Source organism: Petaurus breviceps, unplaced genomic scaffold (assembly GCF_028583685.1).
Source record: "Petaurus breviceps papuanus isolate PSGF00001 unplaced genomic scaffold, PetGlider_PUasm1.0 175, whole genome shotgun sequence".
In the NCBI taxonomy this organism is placed as follows: domain Eukaryota; kingdom Metazoa; phylum Chordata; class Mammalia; order Diprotodontia; family Petauridae; genus Petaurus; species Petaurus breviceps.
The window spans coordinates 4,542,643-4,558,996 of record NW_027185764.1 but is presented as its reverse complement, the minus strand read 5'-3'; the positions used below and the strand labels follow the sequence as shown (position 1 = coordinate 4,558,996).

General features: G+C 41.1%; 1 protein-coding gene across 1 annotated transcript in view; it reads right to left on the bottom strand.

Annotated features, from left to right (window-relative positions):
* The window catches only part of PCSK5 (proprotein convertase subtilisin/kexin type 5), a 609,050-nt gene that overhangs the window by 31,255 nt on the left and 561,441 nt on the right, over positions 1 to 16,354 (bottom strand). Inside the window, exons 29-30 of the mRNA XM_069085345.1 lie at positions 5,682 to 5,765; positions 3,072 to 3,267 (exon numbers count right to left, since the gene is read on the bottom strand). Of these exons, the coding sequence (XP_068941446.1) occupies positions 3,072 to 3,267; positions 5,682 to 5,765 (280 nt within the window). The remainder of the gene's footprint in view (positions 1 to 3,071; positions 3,268 to 5,681; positions 5,766 to 16,354) is intronic.

The window sequence follows — 16,354 nt, the reverse complement described above, 5'->3', positions numbered from 1 at the left end:
TAGGGGAATAACTAAACAAATTGGGAGACATGAATATAATGGAACATTATTGTGCTGTAAGATGCAATGAATGTGAGAAATACAGGGAAAGAAGACAAGACTTACATGAAATGATTCAAATTGAAGTAACCAGAGACAGGGAATCATTATATCCACTAATAGCCCCCCAAACAATCCAAAATTAATGGTGTAAAGGGTTTTGTTTTGTTTTTTGAGGGTGGAAAGCAAGGCAGTTGGGGTTAAGTGACTTGCCCAAGGTCACACAACTAATAACTGTGCCAAGTGTCTGAGATCACATTTGAACTCATGTCCTCCTGACTTCAGAGTTGGTGCTCTATTCACTATGCCACTTAGCTGCCCCTGGTATAAATGTTTTAAAGAATAAGGTTGACCCCCCCTCCCCTCCCCCCCAAAGATATGAGAAGACACTTCCCTCCCACTTCTTTGTAGAGATGAGGGATCCACTTGTGTGGAACATTACATAAAATTTCATAGTTTTGATGTATTGATTAATTTAACTGAATTTTTTCACTTATTCTTGTTCTTTATTATGAGGGATGGCTGTCTGGAATGGGGGAGAGGGAGGGATATAGAAGGAAATTTAGGTGATAAAAGCAAAAGTTATCCATGCACTTTTTTTTTTAATGAGTAAGAAAGAAATAGCTCTGAGTTGGAACAGAATATTCAAGAGATGGATCCTCTAAGATCTATAGGAAGGGAGAATCAGTTGAATTCCATATCAATGGGGGAATTGCCTGAAGCTCAGGGAAAGACTCTTGGGGCCAAATTAGGGAAATTACATCCCATACCAGAGGTTCCATTCCAAAAGGTAAGACTAGAAGACAGGTTCTAGAAGATGCTGAGAATCTTCATGCCTACTTGGATGTTTGATTTTCTTTGGGCTGGAAGTCTAAGATCTTGGGCTAGCATTCAACCCAAACGTGACGTTCAGGACAAAAAGTACAGGACTAGCCATTTCAAGAGGGGAGATGCTAAGCTAAGAAAGATTAGGCCTAACTAGCCTCCACTTAGATTTCCTTAAAGAATGGAATTTTTAAAGTTTCTTACAGCTTTATCTCTTTTTCTATCCCAGAGTGCAACTTTTAAAAACTATTTCCTTGAGGCAGTTAGGTGGTCCAGTGGATACAACCCTGGGCTTGAAATCAGAATGATTCATCTTCATGAGTTCGTACTTATTAACTTAGTCACTTAACCCTGTTCCTCATCTATAAAATGAGCTAGAGAGGGGTGGCTAGGTGGCACAGTGAGTAAAGAGCCAGCCCTGGAGTCGGGAGAACCTGAGTTCGCTTCTGGCCTCAGACACTTAATACAAAAAAACTAGCTGTGTGACCTTGGGCAAGTTACTTAACCCCAAGTACCCTCCAAAAAGGCAAAAAAAAAAAAAATGAGCTAGAGAAGAAAATAGCAGACCATTCCAGTATCTTTGCTAAGAAAACCCCAGAATGGGCTCACAGAAAATTGAACACAACTGAACAACAATCTACTTCCTTGTAATTTTTTTAAAATTGAAAATCTAAAGACAAGTTTTAATATGTTTCCTAGAAATGAGGGTAGGAGAGCAGTGGAAATCCTGTCTCTACTCCTGCAACAAGTCTAGAGTTGAATAACACAAACTGAAGAAAAGGTTGCAGTATTGACTAAAAGGGAAACATCAAGAAAGCCTGAGGGTTCACAGGTGGGAGCTCCTCTGAACCTCAGAAATGCCTCTGAAGAGGGTCCAAAGTCACATTACTCTCACAGCTTTTCATGTAGCACCTTCAGACTCGAGAGATCATTGGGCTTTACCTCTAGGGCAGTCAATGAGTCAGGGATGCCGTAGGGCTTGGGGCCAAAATGGCAGGAACCCATTCCAAAGAGGAAATCCTTATTAACAGGAAGTGGGCTTTCTAAGTCATAAACTGGGTGCAGATGGCGATGAGGTTAAAGGATGAAGGGGTATCACTGAAAGAGATAAAAGTCAAAACTAATGTCTCCCTACGAGTTTATAGAAGATGCTGAGAATCTTAGCAGTTCATGCCTACTTGGATGTTGGATTTTCTTTGGGCTGACTTTTAAATCTTTCCAGAGATATATACAGGCTGCATGACCTTAGGTAAGTCATTTAACCTCTCAGTGCTCTAGGCCAGTGGTATCAAACTCAAATAGAAATGGGGGCCACTGCATAAGGATCCCTTCAGACTGAATATTGATTTAGAAAACCACATATTAGTATTATCTATATGACATAGTGTTTTTATTTATTTTGTTAAATATTTCCCAATTACATTTTAATCCTTTTGGAGGCTTCTGGGTAGCATTAGGTATATGTTTGACATCTCCACTCTAAGCAGCTTTCCAAGACTATAAATTGGAGAGCCATTGTTAATCTATACTTGTAGAGCAAGCCCCATCCTTGGAGTTCCCTTCATGGATGAAATCACAAATCTGGTAAAAAAAATCAAATTCCTACCCTTCCAGCTATAGTAATCAGTTATAGTCGCCATGCTGAACTCCCCCAGGGGTCCTTCTTCATTTAACAACAATAATAACTCACACTGATATTGTGCTCTAGGGTTTATAAAGCACTGATCCAAGGGCAGCACTTTCCTGACAACTGCAAGACTCTGGTTGGCAATGGAGAAAAAATGCCAAAGATGCTTGAATGAAGCTTCAGTCCAAAGTGGAAAGAACCCAAGTTTTAAAGAAATACAATGGCATATTGCCTATGATGTATGTGTGTGACACTCTGTGACAACAATCCAGCAGGGATGATGTGGGTGGCCTTTCCAAGGGAGACAGAAATTTGGAAGAAGGCGTTTCCCAGGAAGAAACTTAAATGAATTTTAAAAGGAAGACATGGGGAGCCAAAGGGAAAGACAGATAGACAGAGAAAGACATACAGAGACAGATATTCAAACTGAGAATGAGACACACAGAGAGACAGAAAGAGAAACAGATAGAGAGACAGAGAAAAGACACAGAGGCAGAAAGAGGAAGAGAGACAGAGATAGACAGACAGACACAGAGGGAGACAGAGGAAGAGAGACAGAGACAGAAAGAGCTGCACTTACTCAGGGCACTGTGTGTAGCACCTGCCATGGTGCAGGTAGAGTGGCTGGTCTGGTTGAGGCAGACACTTCATACAATGGCTCATTGTAGAACAGGACTCACAATCTTCGGTGCATTTCTCACATCTCCCAAATTTCTCTGAGGGCCAGGTTCCTTGGGGACAGGAAGGGATGCAGGACTGAGAGTAAAGATAGGTTCCTAGAAACACACCAGAGGGAAAATAAAAGAACATTTGAACCAAATTTGTCATGTATCTCTTCCTCTAAACCAGAAGTTTTTAACTTAGGATCCAGGAATTTAAACTCTTTCTTTGGAAAAGTATATTTTACTATATTGATTGTCTTTGTAATCCTGTGTTTTATTTTATGCATTTAAAACATTATTCTGAGAAGCGGTGCATAGGCTTCATTTGAGACTGCTAAAGGCTGAAGAACCCTTACTCTAACTCAGGTCTGCACAAGCCATGGGCACATCAAAGAATTTGGGGGGGAGGGCCTGCAAAAAAGTCAAGGATGCCTTCCTCTACACGTTTCGAGGGCTGAAATCCTTTGGGGGGCCCCAAGTTGTGCAGGCCTGCTCAAAATGATTTCTTTATCTATACAAAGAATATGGGAGCAGAACCTTGTCTTTCAACTTTCTGTAAATTCTCCTGGTGTCTGGGACAGTGCTCTCTTGGACATAGCAAACTATTTAACAAGGATGCTCATTTCTTCCAAATTGGCCAGATCTGCTGGAAGCCTGTGTTCAGAAGCGTTCTAACTGGAAGCCACTAACTGGTCTGAGCTTGGAGAAATAACTTTATCTGTCCCATCCAGTTCTTTCCCAGTGGCAATTGGATTGTGGGAGTGGAAAGAACATTATGAAAAAGGTGGGGAAAGCAGCTAAACGGGGAGGCCCAGGCACTCAAAGACAAACTTTTCCCATTTCATAATTTTGCTTAAGGCAGGCTCTGTTCTCAAACTTCAGATTAATTTCCTTATTAACTTTTACCCTTATTGGTGTCATAAGCTAGACCAGGTAAGTGAAGACTAAAATGGTGCTTTCATCAGTGCTCAAGTTCATGCGTTTATCAAGCCATGGGAAAGTATTGCAAGAGCCACCTTGGCAAGAGCCTAGGGAGGGGAAAACACAGATTTACAGTTCACAATACAACATCAATTTATCCGACACCCCAGGCATCCCCTTGCTAATTTCCCTGACACAGGAGTATTTTCCAAACCAGAGGTCAAGGGTTAAGTTTAAAGACTTAGTCCTTTAAACTCTGAAAATCCCACTAACTTGATTGGTTAGTGCTTGGGGGGGCCACTATGTCTAGGCCAGCTCTCGTGTTTCACTCTACACCCTCACTGTTGCACAGTGGAGAGTGTGCTGGGCCTGGAATCAAGAAGACCCGAGTTCAAATCCCACTTCCAATACTTACTAGCTGTGGCACTCTAAGCAAGTCACTTAACTTCTGTCTGTCTTAGTTTTCTTATCTGTAAAATGGAGGTGTCATTTGTACCTACCTTTCAGGACTGTTGTGAGAATCAAAAGAGTTAATATTTGTTAAATGCTTGGCACACAGCAGGTACTTGCTTGTTCCTTTTCTTCCCTCCTTCCCCAATATCTTCTTTCTATCAGTACATGGTACTACCCTGTTGCCTAGACTCTTTGCACCTTTCTGGTCCCTGGAATCATAAATTAATTCATACAGTTCTAACAACCCTTGAATATAGTTCTAGTAACCCCTGAGAGACAGCAAAGGTTTTATGCCAGGTTACTTGGGAATTTGGGGACTCTTCAGGGGAATGAGGAAAGAAGGGAGAGCTGGTATCTGCCACATCTGCAAATATATTAGATTATGAGAGAGAACTTCTAAAAGGGCAAGCTGAGAGATGATGAGGCATTTTTATTTTCCCCCACATAATTGGAGTGCTGAGAGAAACAAGCTGTGACCAGAGGAACTCTTTTTTTTTTTTTTTTAAGCAATCGGGGTTAAATAACTTGCTCAAGGTTACATGGGGGCTGAGTATCTGAGCCTGGATTTGATCCAGGTCATCCCGACTCTGGAGCGAGTGCTCTTACTCGCTGTGCTACCTGGCCGCCCCAAGAGGAACTCTTATAGAAGTAACAGACTAGACACATAGAATGACTTTTACAAGGTCACGCCAATCAGTGGCACAGTCTAGAATTCATTTCCTAACTCTGCAGTTAACTGCTCAGCAGATCACCAAGTCAGTCATAGAACCATTTAAGTGGGTGAGGAGGAAAATGGGTTATTTAAGAGGTGTCTATTTAGGAAAACAGTCTTGTGTAGTGTGAGGAGCACTAGATTTGGAATGGAAAGATCTGGGTTTGATTCCCGCCTCTGTTAGCAACACCCGGCAAGTCACTTAACAAGACTTACTGGCTCGTAGCCACTACTTTCTAAGGTCCCTTTCTGGATTTAAAATCCTTAAGAGCATTTAAAGGTTTTAGGGCTCTGGTTCAAAAAGAAGGAAAAAAAAAACCCTAAATAAACATTTTTAGGTCAAATGTCTGAAGTTTTGTCATAAATGATTTTGACCTCCCAGAGGAATACAAGCGTAGGAGCTGTCCTCGGCTATCAAGCTCTTTTCAAGGGCATCACTAACCTTTATGACAGGAAGTGCACAGAGTGGCTGATGCATTACAGGTTTTACAAGGAGGATCACAAAGTTGATGTTTTCTCCAGTTACCTGTAAGAGGGGAAGGGGGAAAAATTAATCTCTTATGTGTAGAATCATAGAGTTTTTTCGTTATGCCAATTTTAAGCAGGTTTTTATTCTTACAGGGTCAGGGGGTGGGGGGGGAATCACATTTCTATTTGTTTTTTGTATAGATAAAGGGAAGTGTTCACTTCTCTCCTTGTGCACACATTCTAGTGTTTAGAACGTGAGTGGAAATAGGAACTAAATCTATTATTTTCTTCAATCAAAAAAATTAACATCATTTATTTTCTCAGTCCAAAATTTTAAAATTCCATCTCCCTCCAAATTAAAAAAAAACAAAAACCTATTATAACAGATATGCCTAGTAAAGCAAAACTGATTCTCACATTGGTTATATCCTGTATCTATAATATTATTACTATATAATGTATTGATATAATATATACATATATATGTTTGGTGTATAGAGTTGATCACTTCTCTTGACCTTCTGGAATGATGTCTGATCATTGTGTTGAACAGAGATTTCAATGGAATAGCCAACCTTCAGATAAGAAAACCCTCTATCAATGTAAGTTAGTACCTTCTCTTCAACTTATAGGCTTGGACAGTTGCCTATGATTGAGTACTGACCCCTTAAGTGACTTGCCCAAGGTCACACAAAAAATATATTCCAAAGGGAGGACTTGAATCCAACTTTTCTTTACTCTAAGGCAGTTAGGTAGTGCAATGAAAAGTGAGTCAGGATAGTCCTAGGTTTAAATCTGACCTCGAACACTGAGCTGTGGAATCCTGGACAAGTTGCTTAACCTCTTGGAGCCTGTTTCTGCATTTGTAAAATGGGGATATAAATAATAGCACCTATCTCAAGGGTTGTTGGGAGGATCAAATGAGATAACACACGTACAAGGCTTTGTGAATAGTAAAGAATTCTAGAAAGGGTAGTTGTTGTTGCTGTTGATGCTGTCACTTATCCTCTATAAGGATATCTTCTGTCTCACAGGTATCCATAAAGCCCAGAAATTATATAGTAGTTCTGATGTGATTTTGAAATTTCCTCTGTACCCAGTTGCGGTTCCAAATTTGGGTCCTATAATTATGACTCCAGTCCATAACCCAATCAACTGTCAATGTGATCTTCAAGTCCTACCATGACATCCCCTATTCAATAAACTCTATTTAATAAATTCTCTCTATTACCTCCAGGATCAAATATAAAGTCTTCTTTTTGGCTTTCAAAGCTCTTCATAACTTGATTCCTTCCTACCTTTCCAGTCTTCTAATACCTTACCACCTTGCTCCTGCCTCCTACACACATACCAGCTCAGATCCAGTGAGTCTGGCCTCCTTGCTGTTCCTCAAACACGACACTCCATCTCTCAGCTCTGGGCATGTTCTCTGGCTGCCACCCATGCCTGGAAGGCTCTCTCTCTTCATCTCTGGCTTCCTTCAAGTCGCAGATAAGACCCCAGCTTCTACGGGACCTTTTCTGCTCTCCCTTAACATCAGTGCCTTCCTTCTGGTGATTGTTTCCTTTCGATCCAGTAGATCGCTTGGTTGTACATAGCTGTTGGCATGTCGTCTGCCCCGTTAGGCTGTGAGCTCCTTGAAGGCAGAGTCTATCTTATCTCTCTTGTATCTCCAGCTCTTAGCACCATGCCTGGCACATAGTAGACAATAAATGCTTATTGACTTACCGACTAGTGAATTTAGATGAGGTATTCAGTGGTGGGTTTGGAGGAGATACCTCTAAATGTTCTTGTTCAGTTCCTTTCAATTAAAGAAGTCTTGAAAAAGTTTCTTAGAAGTAAGAATGGAGCCGCCCACCATAATGATGTCATAGATCTAGCACTTATCCATCTTGTCTTCTCTCAGGGCCTTTCCCACAGGGCACAGTGTTTCAAAAATGGCTGCATTCAGCTGTTCAATGCAGGCTTAGGGGTTAAAAATTTAGGTAGAGTTCATCTCAATATTAGCCTGAATATTGGAAGGAAAGGTGTGCTTCATAATCCACAGCAGCAGGGGCAGCTAGGTGGCGTAGGGAAGTCCACTGGCCCTGGAGTCAGGAGGACCTGAGTTCAAATCTGACTTGACACACTTACTAGCTGTGTGACCTTGGGCAAGTCACTTACCCCCAATTGCCTGCCCTCCCCCCTCCAAAAAAAAAAAAGCATAATCCACAGCAGTACAGAGGCGAAGGATGACCCCTTTGTTCTCAGATGTCCTTATTGTGCTTGAGTTTGGGCTCTGCAGAAATGGTGGATGGTAACTCCTTCCCCTTGCCATCACTTCTCTATATGTGTTGTCTTTCTTTCAACATAATGTCCTTGAACAGGCACTTTCTCACTTCTGTATGTGTATCTCCAATGCTCAGCCCAGTTAGTGCTTGGCACATGGTTTGATGCTTAATAAATGCATTTCATTCATTCACTCAAAATCCTCTCCCTCCAAGTGAGTATCATCAACTATGGACTTGACTTCCATTGCTTATGATGGTGACACTGAAAGTACCACCTCCAGAGTCCAAGTTCAACATGTCCCCTTTGGCACCAGCCTTCTCACCCAAACCAAAAGTAATAGTAACAACAGTTGGCTCATTGGTGATTTGACGTTGCACGAGGCCAGTGGTGTTGCCAGCATTTTGGGGGTGGTGTGGTATTAGGAGTCACTAAAATAGGCTATTACTGTGATCATGACATTGGTAACAGTCTTCCTAAGATAAACTTCAGCAATTTCTTCTATCCTTGTCAAGACCATAGAAAGTACTCTTTCTAGAGAGAAGCTATTAGTCTACTCTTTGGATGCCACTTGAACCTTTGGTCTGCCTGTGGCATTCAACATCATGACTACCACATCACCAAATCTGTCACCTATAAGATGCTCGGTATCAAAAACCACTTTGGGGATTCATTACAACTTGATTTTTTTTACATCATCAGTCAATTTCTTTGTGCTAGTGAAGGAAATGTAGCTGGGGTGGCCCTGTTTTCTTGGTTATTAGCATGATCTTTGCTATTTTGAAAGGATTCCACATGGGAATAAGTGGTGCCAAGATCAAAGTCAACTGTAGGTCCCTTTCACAAAACTGCTGGGGTGTCAGGGTTGGTGCTGACAGACTGAGAATTACAAAGATTAGAGCCTTACAGTTGAAAGGGACCCAAGGGGTCATTGAGTCCAATCCTCAAACCTTTGATAGTATCTGAATTCAGCCTCTGCTTGAACAATTCAGCCGTAGGGAGCTCATTTCCTCGGAAAATTAGGCCTTTCTATTTCTGGATTAGCCACATTGTTGGAAAGTTCTTCCTTGTACTGATTCTTTAAAAAGTTCTATTTAGGGTTTTTTTTAATGACAAAGTAATGCTCCACGTAAAACCCCCCTACCTTTATAGCCTTAGCTCATGTACTCTCCTCCATATATTGCATAAGTCCATCAGCTGGCCGACTGTCTATCTCCTAACACTGCAGATAACCACTTCCATGTCTTTTCTCACACTGCTCTTCTTCCCTTCTGACCTGGGAAATTTCTACCTACTTATTAAATCCCAGTTCAATTGCTGTTTCATGCAGGAAACCTTGTATAATCCTCTTGGCATTAAAAAAAAAATCTTTCTAATTTGATTGCTTTTTACAAGCTGTTGTATATTATAATGATCCACCTTTGTTTCTTATCTTTCTTTTTTTTTTGGAGGGTGATTGGGGTTAAGTGACTTGCCCAAGGTCACACAGCTAGCAAGTGTGTCAAGTGTTTGAGGCCAGATTTGAGCTCAGGTCCTCCTGACTCAAGGGACTCACTGCAGCCACCTAGTGGAATGGAAATGCAAATTTAAAGATCTTCCCTGTCCCTAAGCCGTTTGATAGGTTTAAGAGACTCTGAGAACCTTCCCTTGATTTGAAAATATACTCTTCCCCCTAATAGGCTGAATGTGGTCACATGGAGCCTGTGGCAGGAGGTTTGGCTTTCAGAAATGCACATACCTTGATGCTGTGTGATTGGGCAGTGTGTCCAGAGGGCGGTTACATTGTCTGACCAAAGAGAAGGCTGTATAATCCCTGATGTGAGGCTTTGCTTTGGGGCTCCCTTTGAGAAGTGTTGTGTGATTTGACCAGATGAAACTCTGGGCAGCCATTGTGGAGAGCCTCCCGGCTTTGCAAAACCCAGATGTTGATGCTTCCCTCTCTGGTAACTGTGATTTGGTATGGATGTAATGGTTGGACAGTTTGGAAGCCTGTCTGCTTGATCTGTTTCTCTGTCTTGTAACTTCTGTCTGTATACTCTGAAGTCCGGGGTGTTGACTTTTCCCCCTGAACTAAATAAATGATATGTTTGATTGATTAAGGCGAGATTGTTAACCCATTTTGAGTTGCTTTCCTTTAGAAAAGCAGATCTAAGAACCTGTGTTGGCAGCCACCCTGGGGATGCTGGGTTGCTTGCTCCACCACCCTGTTTCTTATCTTTCTGCTAGAATATAAGCTCTACAGGAATATTTGTGTTTGTTGAATTGGATAGAATTGAATTGAATTTGAAAATTAAATTCAGTCCAATTCCATCGATATTTATTAAGTGCCTACTGTTTGCAAAGCACTGGAGATAGACAAAAAAATGAAGATCCCTATCTCCAAGGAATAAACATTGCACTGGGTCTTATCTAAACTTCCTTCACTATTCTGTACACAGCTGACGTTTAATAAATGCTGGTTGAATTTAACTGAGAAATTAAATGGCAAGTATGGTTTTCAGGTAGAAAGGGCTCTCCCACAGTATCAGTATAAGTCATTGTTCACCAAAGGGCTGGAAGAAGGAAAAATAAATATAGAAATGATTCCAGTGTTTTCAAGTTGAGAGAGAGGCTGAAGGGCTGACAAGGAATGAAGAATTGGTCCAGAACGGTTCTAGGGGATCCTTGCCTGGCCTGACCTCTGAATTTCTCCAAGGGCTGGTTAATTCCTTTCTTTTTTTTTTTTTTTTGCTTTTTGGAGGGCAATTGGGGTTAAGTGACTTGCCCAAGGTCACACTGCTAGTTTTTGTGTCATGTGTCTGAGGCCGGATTTGAACTCAGGTCCTCCTGACTCCAGGGCCGGTGCTCTATTCACTGTGCCACCTAGCTGCCCCCAAGGGCTGGTTAATTTCAATGAACTGAGTCCTGAATTCATTTCTTCTTACTCATTTGTTTTTCTTTAAATTATGAAAGGCTTACTTATTGACAGGTCAGTGATAACTTGAAACTCTCATTGTCCAGCAGTCACTTATTTCAAACTTTGCAATATGCCCAGACATCCACCAGAGGGGAATATGTACCAACTTTTGAGGTTCCAAAGGAATTTATCCAGTTCAGTCTAGGTAAGGATTTTGACCATTCAGAGCACTAAATATAAGAGATTGTCTTTGTTACTTAAAAAAAAAATGAGATTAAAGGTTTAATTTTAACAAGTTCACTGCTTTATATTTATTTTCTGACCTCAATCATCATGTTCCCCTTTTTCCTTATTGACCCATGGACTCATAGAATAACAAAGGGCCCTGAGAAATGAAATAGTTTGGTCCAATCCCTTGCCTTCAGCCAAGATCACATCAAAACTATTTGAAATGGATGATTTGTGATTCTGTTCTTAAAGAGCTCCAAGGTCAGGAAATTTCCTTTCTGGTTTGTGCAAATTTCTATTGTTTCGTTTCTTTAACGTTTGTCTCTGCAAATTTTTATATTTATTCTTCATTAGTTGAGCCCCCCCCCCCTCCTTCCCCAGCTGCATCTAATCTCTTTTGAGCCTTTCTCTTCCCTTTTCTCTTTTCTCTCTCAACCTTTTCTCCACTTTTAATGGTGGTCTCTACACTTTCTTTTCATTATCCCCTTTTCTTTGACTCTTGTCTTTATCAGAGCTATAAGGAAGAATTTTATTTAAACTTAGAGAAGCAATATGAAAGTTTTAGAGGAAACAGTGGAAATGAAGAGTATACCTGACCAGGATATACAATTCATTCTGGCAAAAAGCTGGTTTGTATCACCAGAGATTGGGGGTGGGGCGTCTCCAAAGCGATTAGACTTTGGGGGATGGGTACCACCTGCAAGACAAGGGACGGTCACATTCTCCCTGTGATGGAAGACCACAAGGACTAGAGACTGTCTCTGGTCTGCTGTGGGGGAGGAGCCCCATTCATTCCGTTCTAGTTATAGTGTGGTCAAGTTCTTGACCAAGGATGACCTTTCAGGAAACATGGTTTCCTAAGTCAAATTGAACTCCTCCTCTGCTGCGAGACATTCTTATTGGGTGTTACATGCTAGCTACTTCCTGGACCTGACTTTTGCTAGTCTTTATTCCTAGGCTGGCTTCAATTACTCTTTGCTTTCTTAAGATGCCTAGGAGCTATAAGGAATCCAATCATTCTGTTGGGCCAGGACAAGGCTTCCTCAGGGCTAGGACTTTCCATTATAATGTATAATTGGGATAAACTGGAGGAATTGGGAATAAAAAGGAAAAATAAAAGGGAAAAAAATAAAATAAAAAGGCACCTAAAATAGCATACATTGTATATATGCTATATACAATAGCACACTTTGTAGTAAATATGCAGCACCAAGGTTAGATTCTGATGATGTTTGTTAAAGTCAAGTAATCTAAGAAATTTAAGTTTCTTAGTGACTGCACATTGTCATAGAGACTATTCTTTGTTCTCTGTGTAAGGTCCCGAAATTTGATGATTGCTATAAAAAATTAATTCTGGATTTAGTTCTAAGTTAGAATAGTCATATCAATTGGTGTTGGTCAGTTTTCAGTCTGCTGACTGTAATCCTGTTTGGAGTTTTCTTGGCAAAGATAATGGAATGGTTTGACCTTTTCTTCTCTAGCTCTTTTGACAGATGAGGAAACTAAGGCAAACAGGATTACGTGGCCTGCTGAGAGTCCCACAGCTTGTAAGTGTTTGAGGATGGATTTGGATTCAGGAAGACTATCTTCCTGATTCCAGGCCAAGCACTCTATACATAAGATTGCAAAGTCCTTTACATATAAAGGTTCTTTAAAAAGTCTTAGTGTAGTTTTAAGCCACTAGAGCTATTAAGGCTTTTAAACTTTCAGGTTTTAATGAAAAGAACAGAATAAAGCTTGCAAATAGTCTTCTCCCTGCTTTCTCCCCAATCCTCTCAATAAAAGGCTTTCTAGATATTGTAACCAAATACAAATGAATTTCTCTTCGCCATCATCTAGGCAATGTGGTGTAGTGGATAGAGTATTGGATCTGGAGTCAGGAAGACCAGACTTCAAATCGTGACAGGTATTTGCTAGCTGTAAAGCCCTGGGCAAGTCCTTTAACCTTTCTGGGCCTCAGTTTTCTCATCTGTAAAATGAGAAGGTAGAACTCAATGATCTCTACTATTCCCTCCAGTTCTAAATCTATGACCCTATGACCTAGACTTTTAAAACATGGGTATTCGACCTTCAGTGTGGTTGGCATGGAAAGCCCTGTTCTGAGAACCCTGTCCATTGTTCTGGTAGGGATTTCAGGGCTGGGACAAGGCTGATGGTAAATTGTTAGGATGTAGTCAAGGACAGAAACATAATTCAACTTCTTGGGCTCTATGCTATGACTAGTGAGTCCAATTAGAGCCAGCTGGGAATATAGTTTTAGACTCTGCTGGAAAAACCCACAGTTTTAGGATGTGTGTAGGGGAAATGTGAAAGAGATGGGTCTGGGACCTGCTAACCCTACCAGTAAATCACTTAACAGCATACGAATGATTTAACTGCCAGATGACTTCTCCTCCCACCACCGGCTTTAGGAAACCAGCTGAGGCCACCTTCTCCTTCCAAAGCCAGTGGCCACACCTGAGCATTTTTACAGCTGGGCTCTTTGTGAGCTTTCCCTCCCCTCACTAGAAAGGGAAGCCTTGATCTGTGTAGTTGGTTATGCTTGCATTTATATAGCATAGGAGGAGCCGGAGGCTATTTATACACTCGGGCTTTGGAATCTTCATTATCTCTGTGGGTCTGTGCGCCCAGGACCCAACACAGGGCTTTAGGTACAGTAAGCATTTAATAACTATCAAAGTGAAATGCACGATTTCCCTTTTTTGGTTTCAATTTGTGGAGGAAGGGGCACAGGAAAAGACTAGGAATAGAGAAAGGGAGACAACAAACAGTCCTGCTCTCTCTATTGAGAGTTTCTTTGACTTGATCTGTCATATGGTCCAGATTACCAACGATGTCTCCTTTGGAAGGACCAGTCCAACAATGCAAATCAATGAGTATTTTATTAAGTGTAAATAAAGCACTGCTCCAGACACTTGAGGTTACCGAGTGGACCTGAAATTTTATTGGTATTGGGAGGAAGGAAACAAACATCTATTAAATGCCCACAGATATGCTAGGCACTCTGCGGAGCACTTTACAAGTATCCCCTCATTTGATCTTCACAACAGCTCTGGGTGGTAGGTGCTGTTAATTATCCCCATCTTACCCTTGATCAAACTGAGGCAGACGGAGTTTAAGTGACTTGGTAAGTATATGGGGTCAGATTGGTGGGTTTTTCTTGAGGCAACCAAGATTAAATGACTTGCCCTGGTTCATGTAGCTAGTGTCTGATGCCAGATTTGAACTTGGGTCCTCCTCCCTCCAGGACCCATTCACTGCCCTGCCTAACTGCCCCTGGGGCCAGATCTGAAATTAGACCTTCTTGAATCCAGGCCTAGGGCACCATCCAGCTGCCTGTAGAACTCCAGGATGAAGGGGCTCTCCTCACCAATTCCAAACTTGCAGTGTGAGACAGTTGCCTAAGAGTACTAAGAGGCTAAGTGGTGATTGGCCCATGGTCACATAGCTGTATGGGTCAGCAATACTTGAACTTATGCTCCAAGGCCAGGTCTCTATCGACTTGCCATGCTGTCTGCCATGTTGGAGAATAGAAAGATAAAAATTAAATGGTCCCTGTCTTCAGGAAGCTTCCATTCTATGCAAGAAGTGGGGTACTCTTTTTTTTTCTTTTTTCTGGAGGGGGGAAGACAGAGTAATTGGGGTTAAGTGACTTGCCCAAGGTCACATGGCTAGTAAGTGTTAAGTGTCTGAGGCCAAAATTGAACTGAGATCCTCCTGACTCCAGGGCCTGTGCTCTATTCCCTGGGCCATGTAGCCCTCCCCCCCCCCCATGGAGTGGTACACTCTTACAGTCTGATAAGCATATATATGATTATTTGAGAAGGTTGGAGAAAAGACTAATGAGAGGGGAAGTCTTCCTGTAGGAGGTGGCTCATGACTTGAAATTTGAAAGAAAACAGGAATGTTAAGAGGCAGAGGGGAGGAAGGAATCTATTACAGTCATCTAAGTATATACCAGACATTCCACTATATTTTGTGCAAAGTCTCAAAGGCAATAAATGGAGACCTGAGTTTAGAGAACAGCAAAGAGGCAAGTTTGACTAGAATAGGATGATGAAGGAGAGGAATGTACAGTAATTCTGGAAAGATAGGCTGGAGCCTTGCTAAGTACAGAGTGACCTCTTTGTGATGAATGACTTGGCTATAGAAACCCATGATCCATGGTCATAAATAGTCCAATCCAGGAAATGGGACAGGCATTCTCCCCCACTCTATGCTAGTGAGAAAACCAAAGGTGGTTTTTTGGTGTTTTTTTTTTTAATTACCACTCTCCCTCCCATCAATTATACAACTGATTAAAAGTCCATTTTAGTATTGGTGAGTCTCATCATGTGTGTTGATTTTTCTAAAGATTCCTTGTTTTAAATAATTATTCTGTCAGAAGCCCATGATCTCAGATGCAAACATGAACCAATTATCTCCACTGGGGTGCAGCATGGGTGAAGGAATGAGTTGATTTTTTTTCTTACCTTTCACACACGAATCCATCCAAAGGTATGCTCAGAACACCTAGATAGCTATATCCTCCCATACTCAACTAGGCCATTTGTCTGGGCCGCCTCTGCACTACTCCCAGTTCCTTTGAGTTCACCCAGGGTGACTCAGGTTTGCCTCTTCTAATCTCCAAGGGGCAACTGACTATGACTTGTTCTGTAATAACCTGTGCTATTGTATTGCAATTTAAACTGTATTTTGCAAGAAAAAACAAACAGTGGAAAGATGGATACTGTGGCCCACATGCTCCCAAGACTGAAAGGACTAAATGTATTTTCCATTCAATATCCCAGCTCAATGTCTGAAATGTAGTGTGTAGGTTATGCTAGGTTCTTACCTTATTCAGTGAACAAATATTTTCCTCCTTTTTCTTTCTTTCTTTCTTTCTTTCTTTCTTTCTTTCTTTCTTTCTTTCTTTCTTTCTTTCTTTCTTTCTTTCTTTCTTTCTTTCTTTCTTTCTTTCTTTCTTTCTCTTCCTTTCTTTCTCTCTTCTTTTCTTTCTTCCTTCTTTCCTTCCTTCTTTTCTCTCTTTCTTCCTTCCTTCCTTTCTCTCTTTCTTTCTTTCTTTCTTTCTTTCTTTCTTTCTTTCTTTCTTTCTTTCTTTCTTTCTTTCTTTCTTTCTTCCTTCCTTCTTTTCTTTCTTCCTTTCTTCCTTCTTTTCTTTCTCTCTTCCTTCCTTTCTTTCTTTCTTTCTTTCTTTCTTTCTTTCTTTCTTTCTTTCTCTCTTCCTTCCTTTCTTTCTTTCTTTCTTTCTTTCT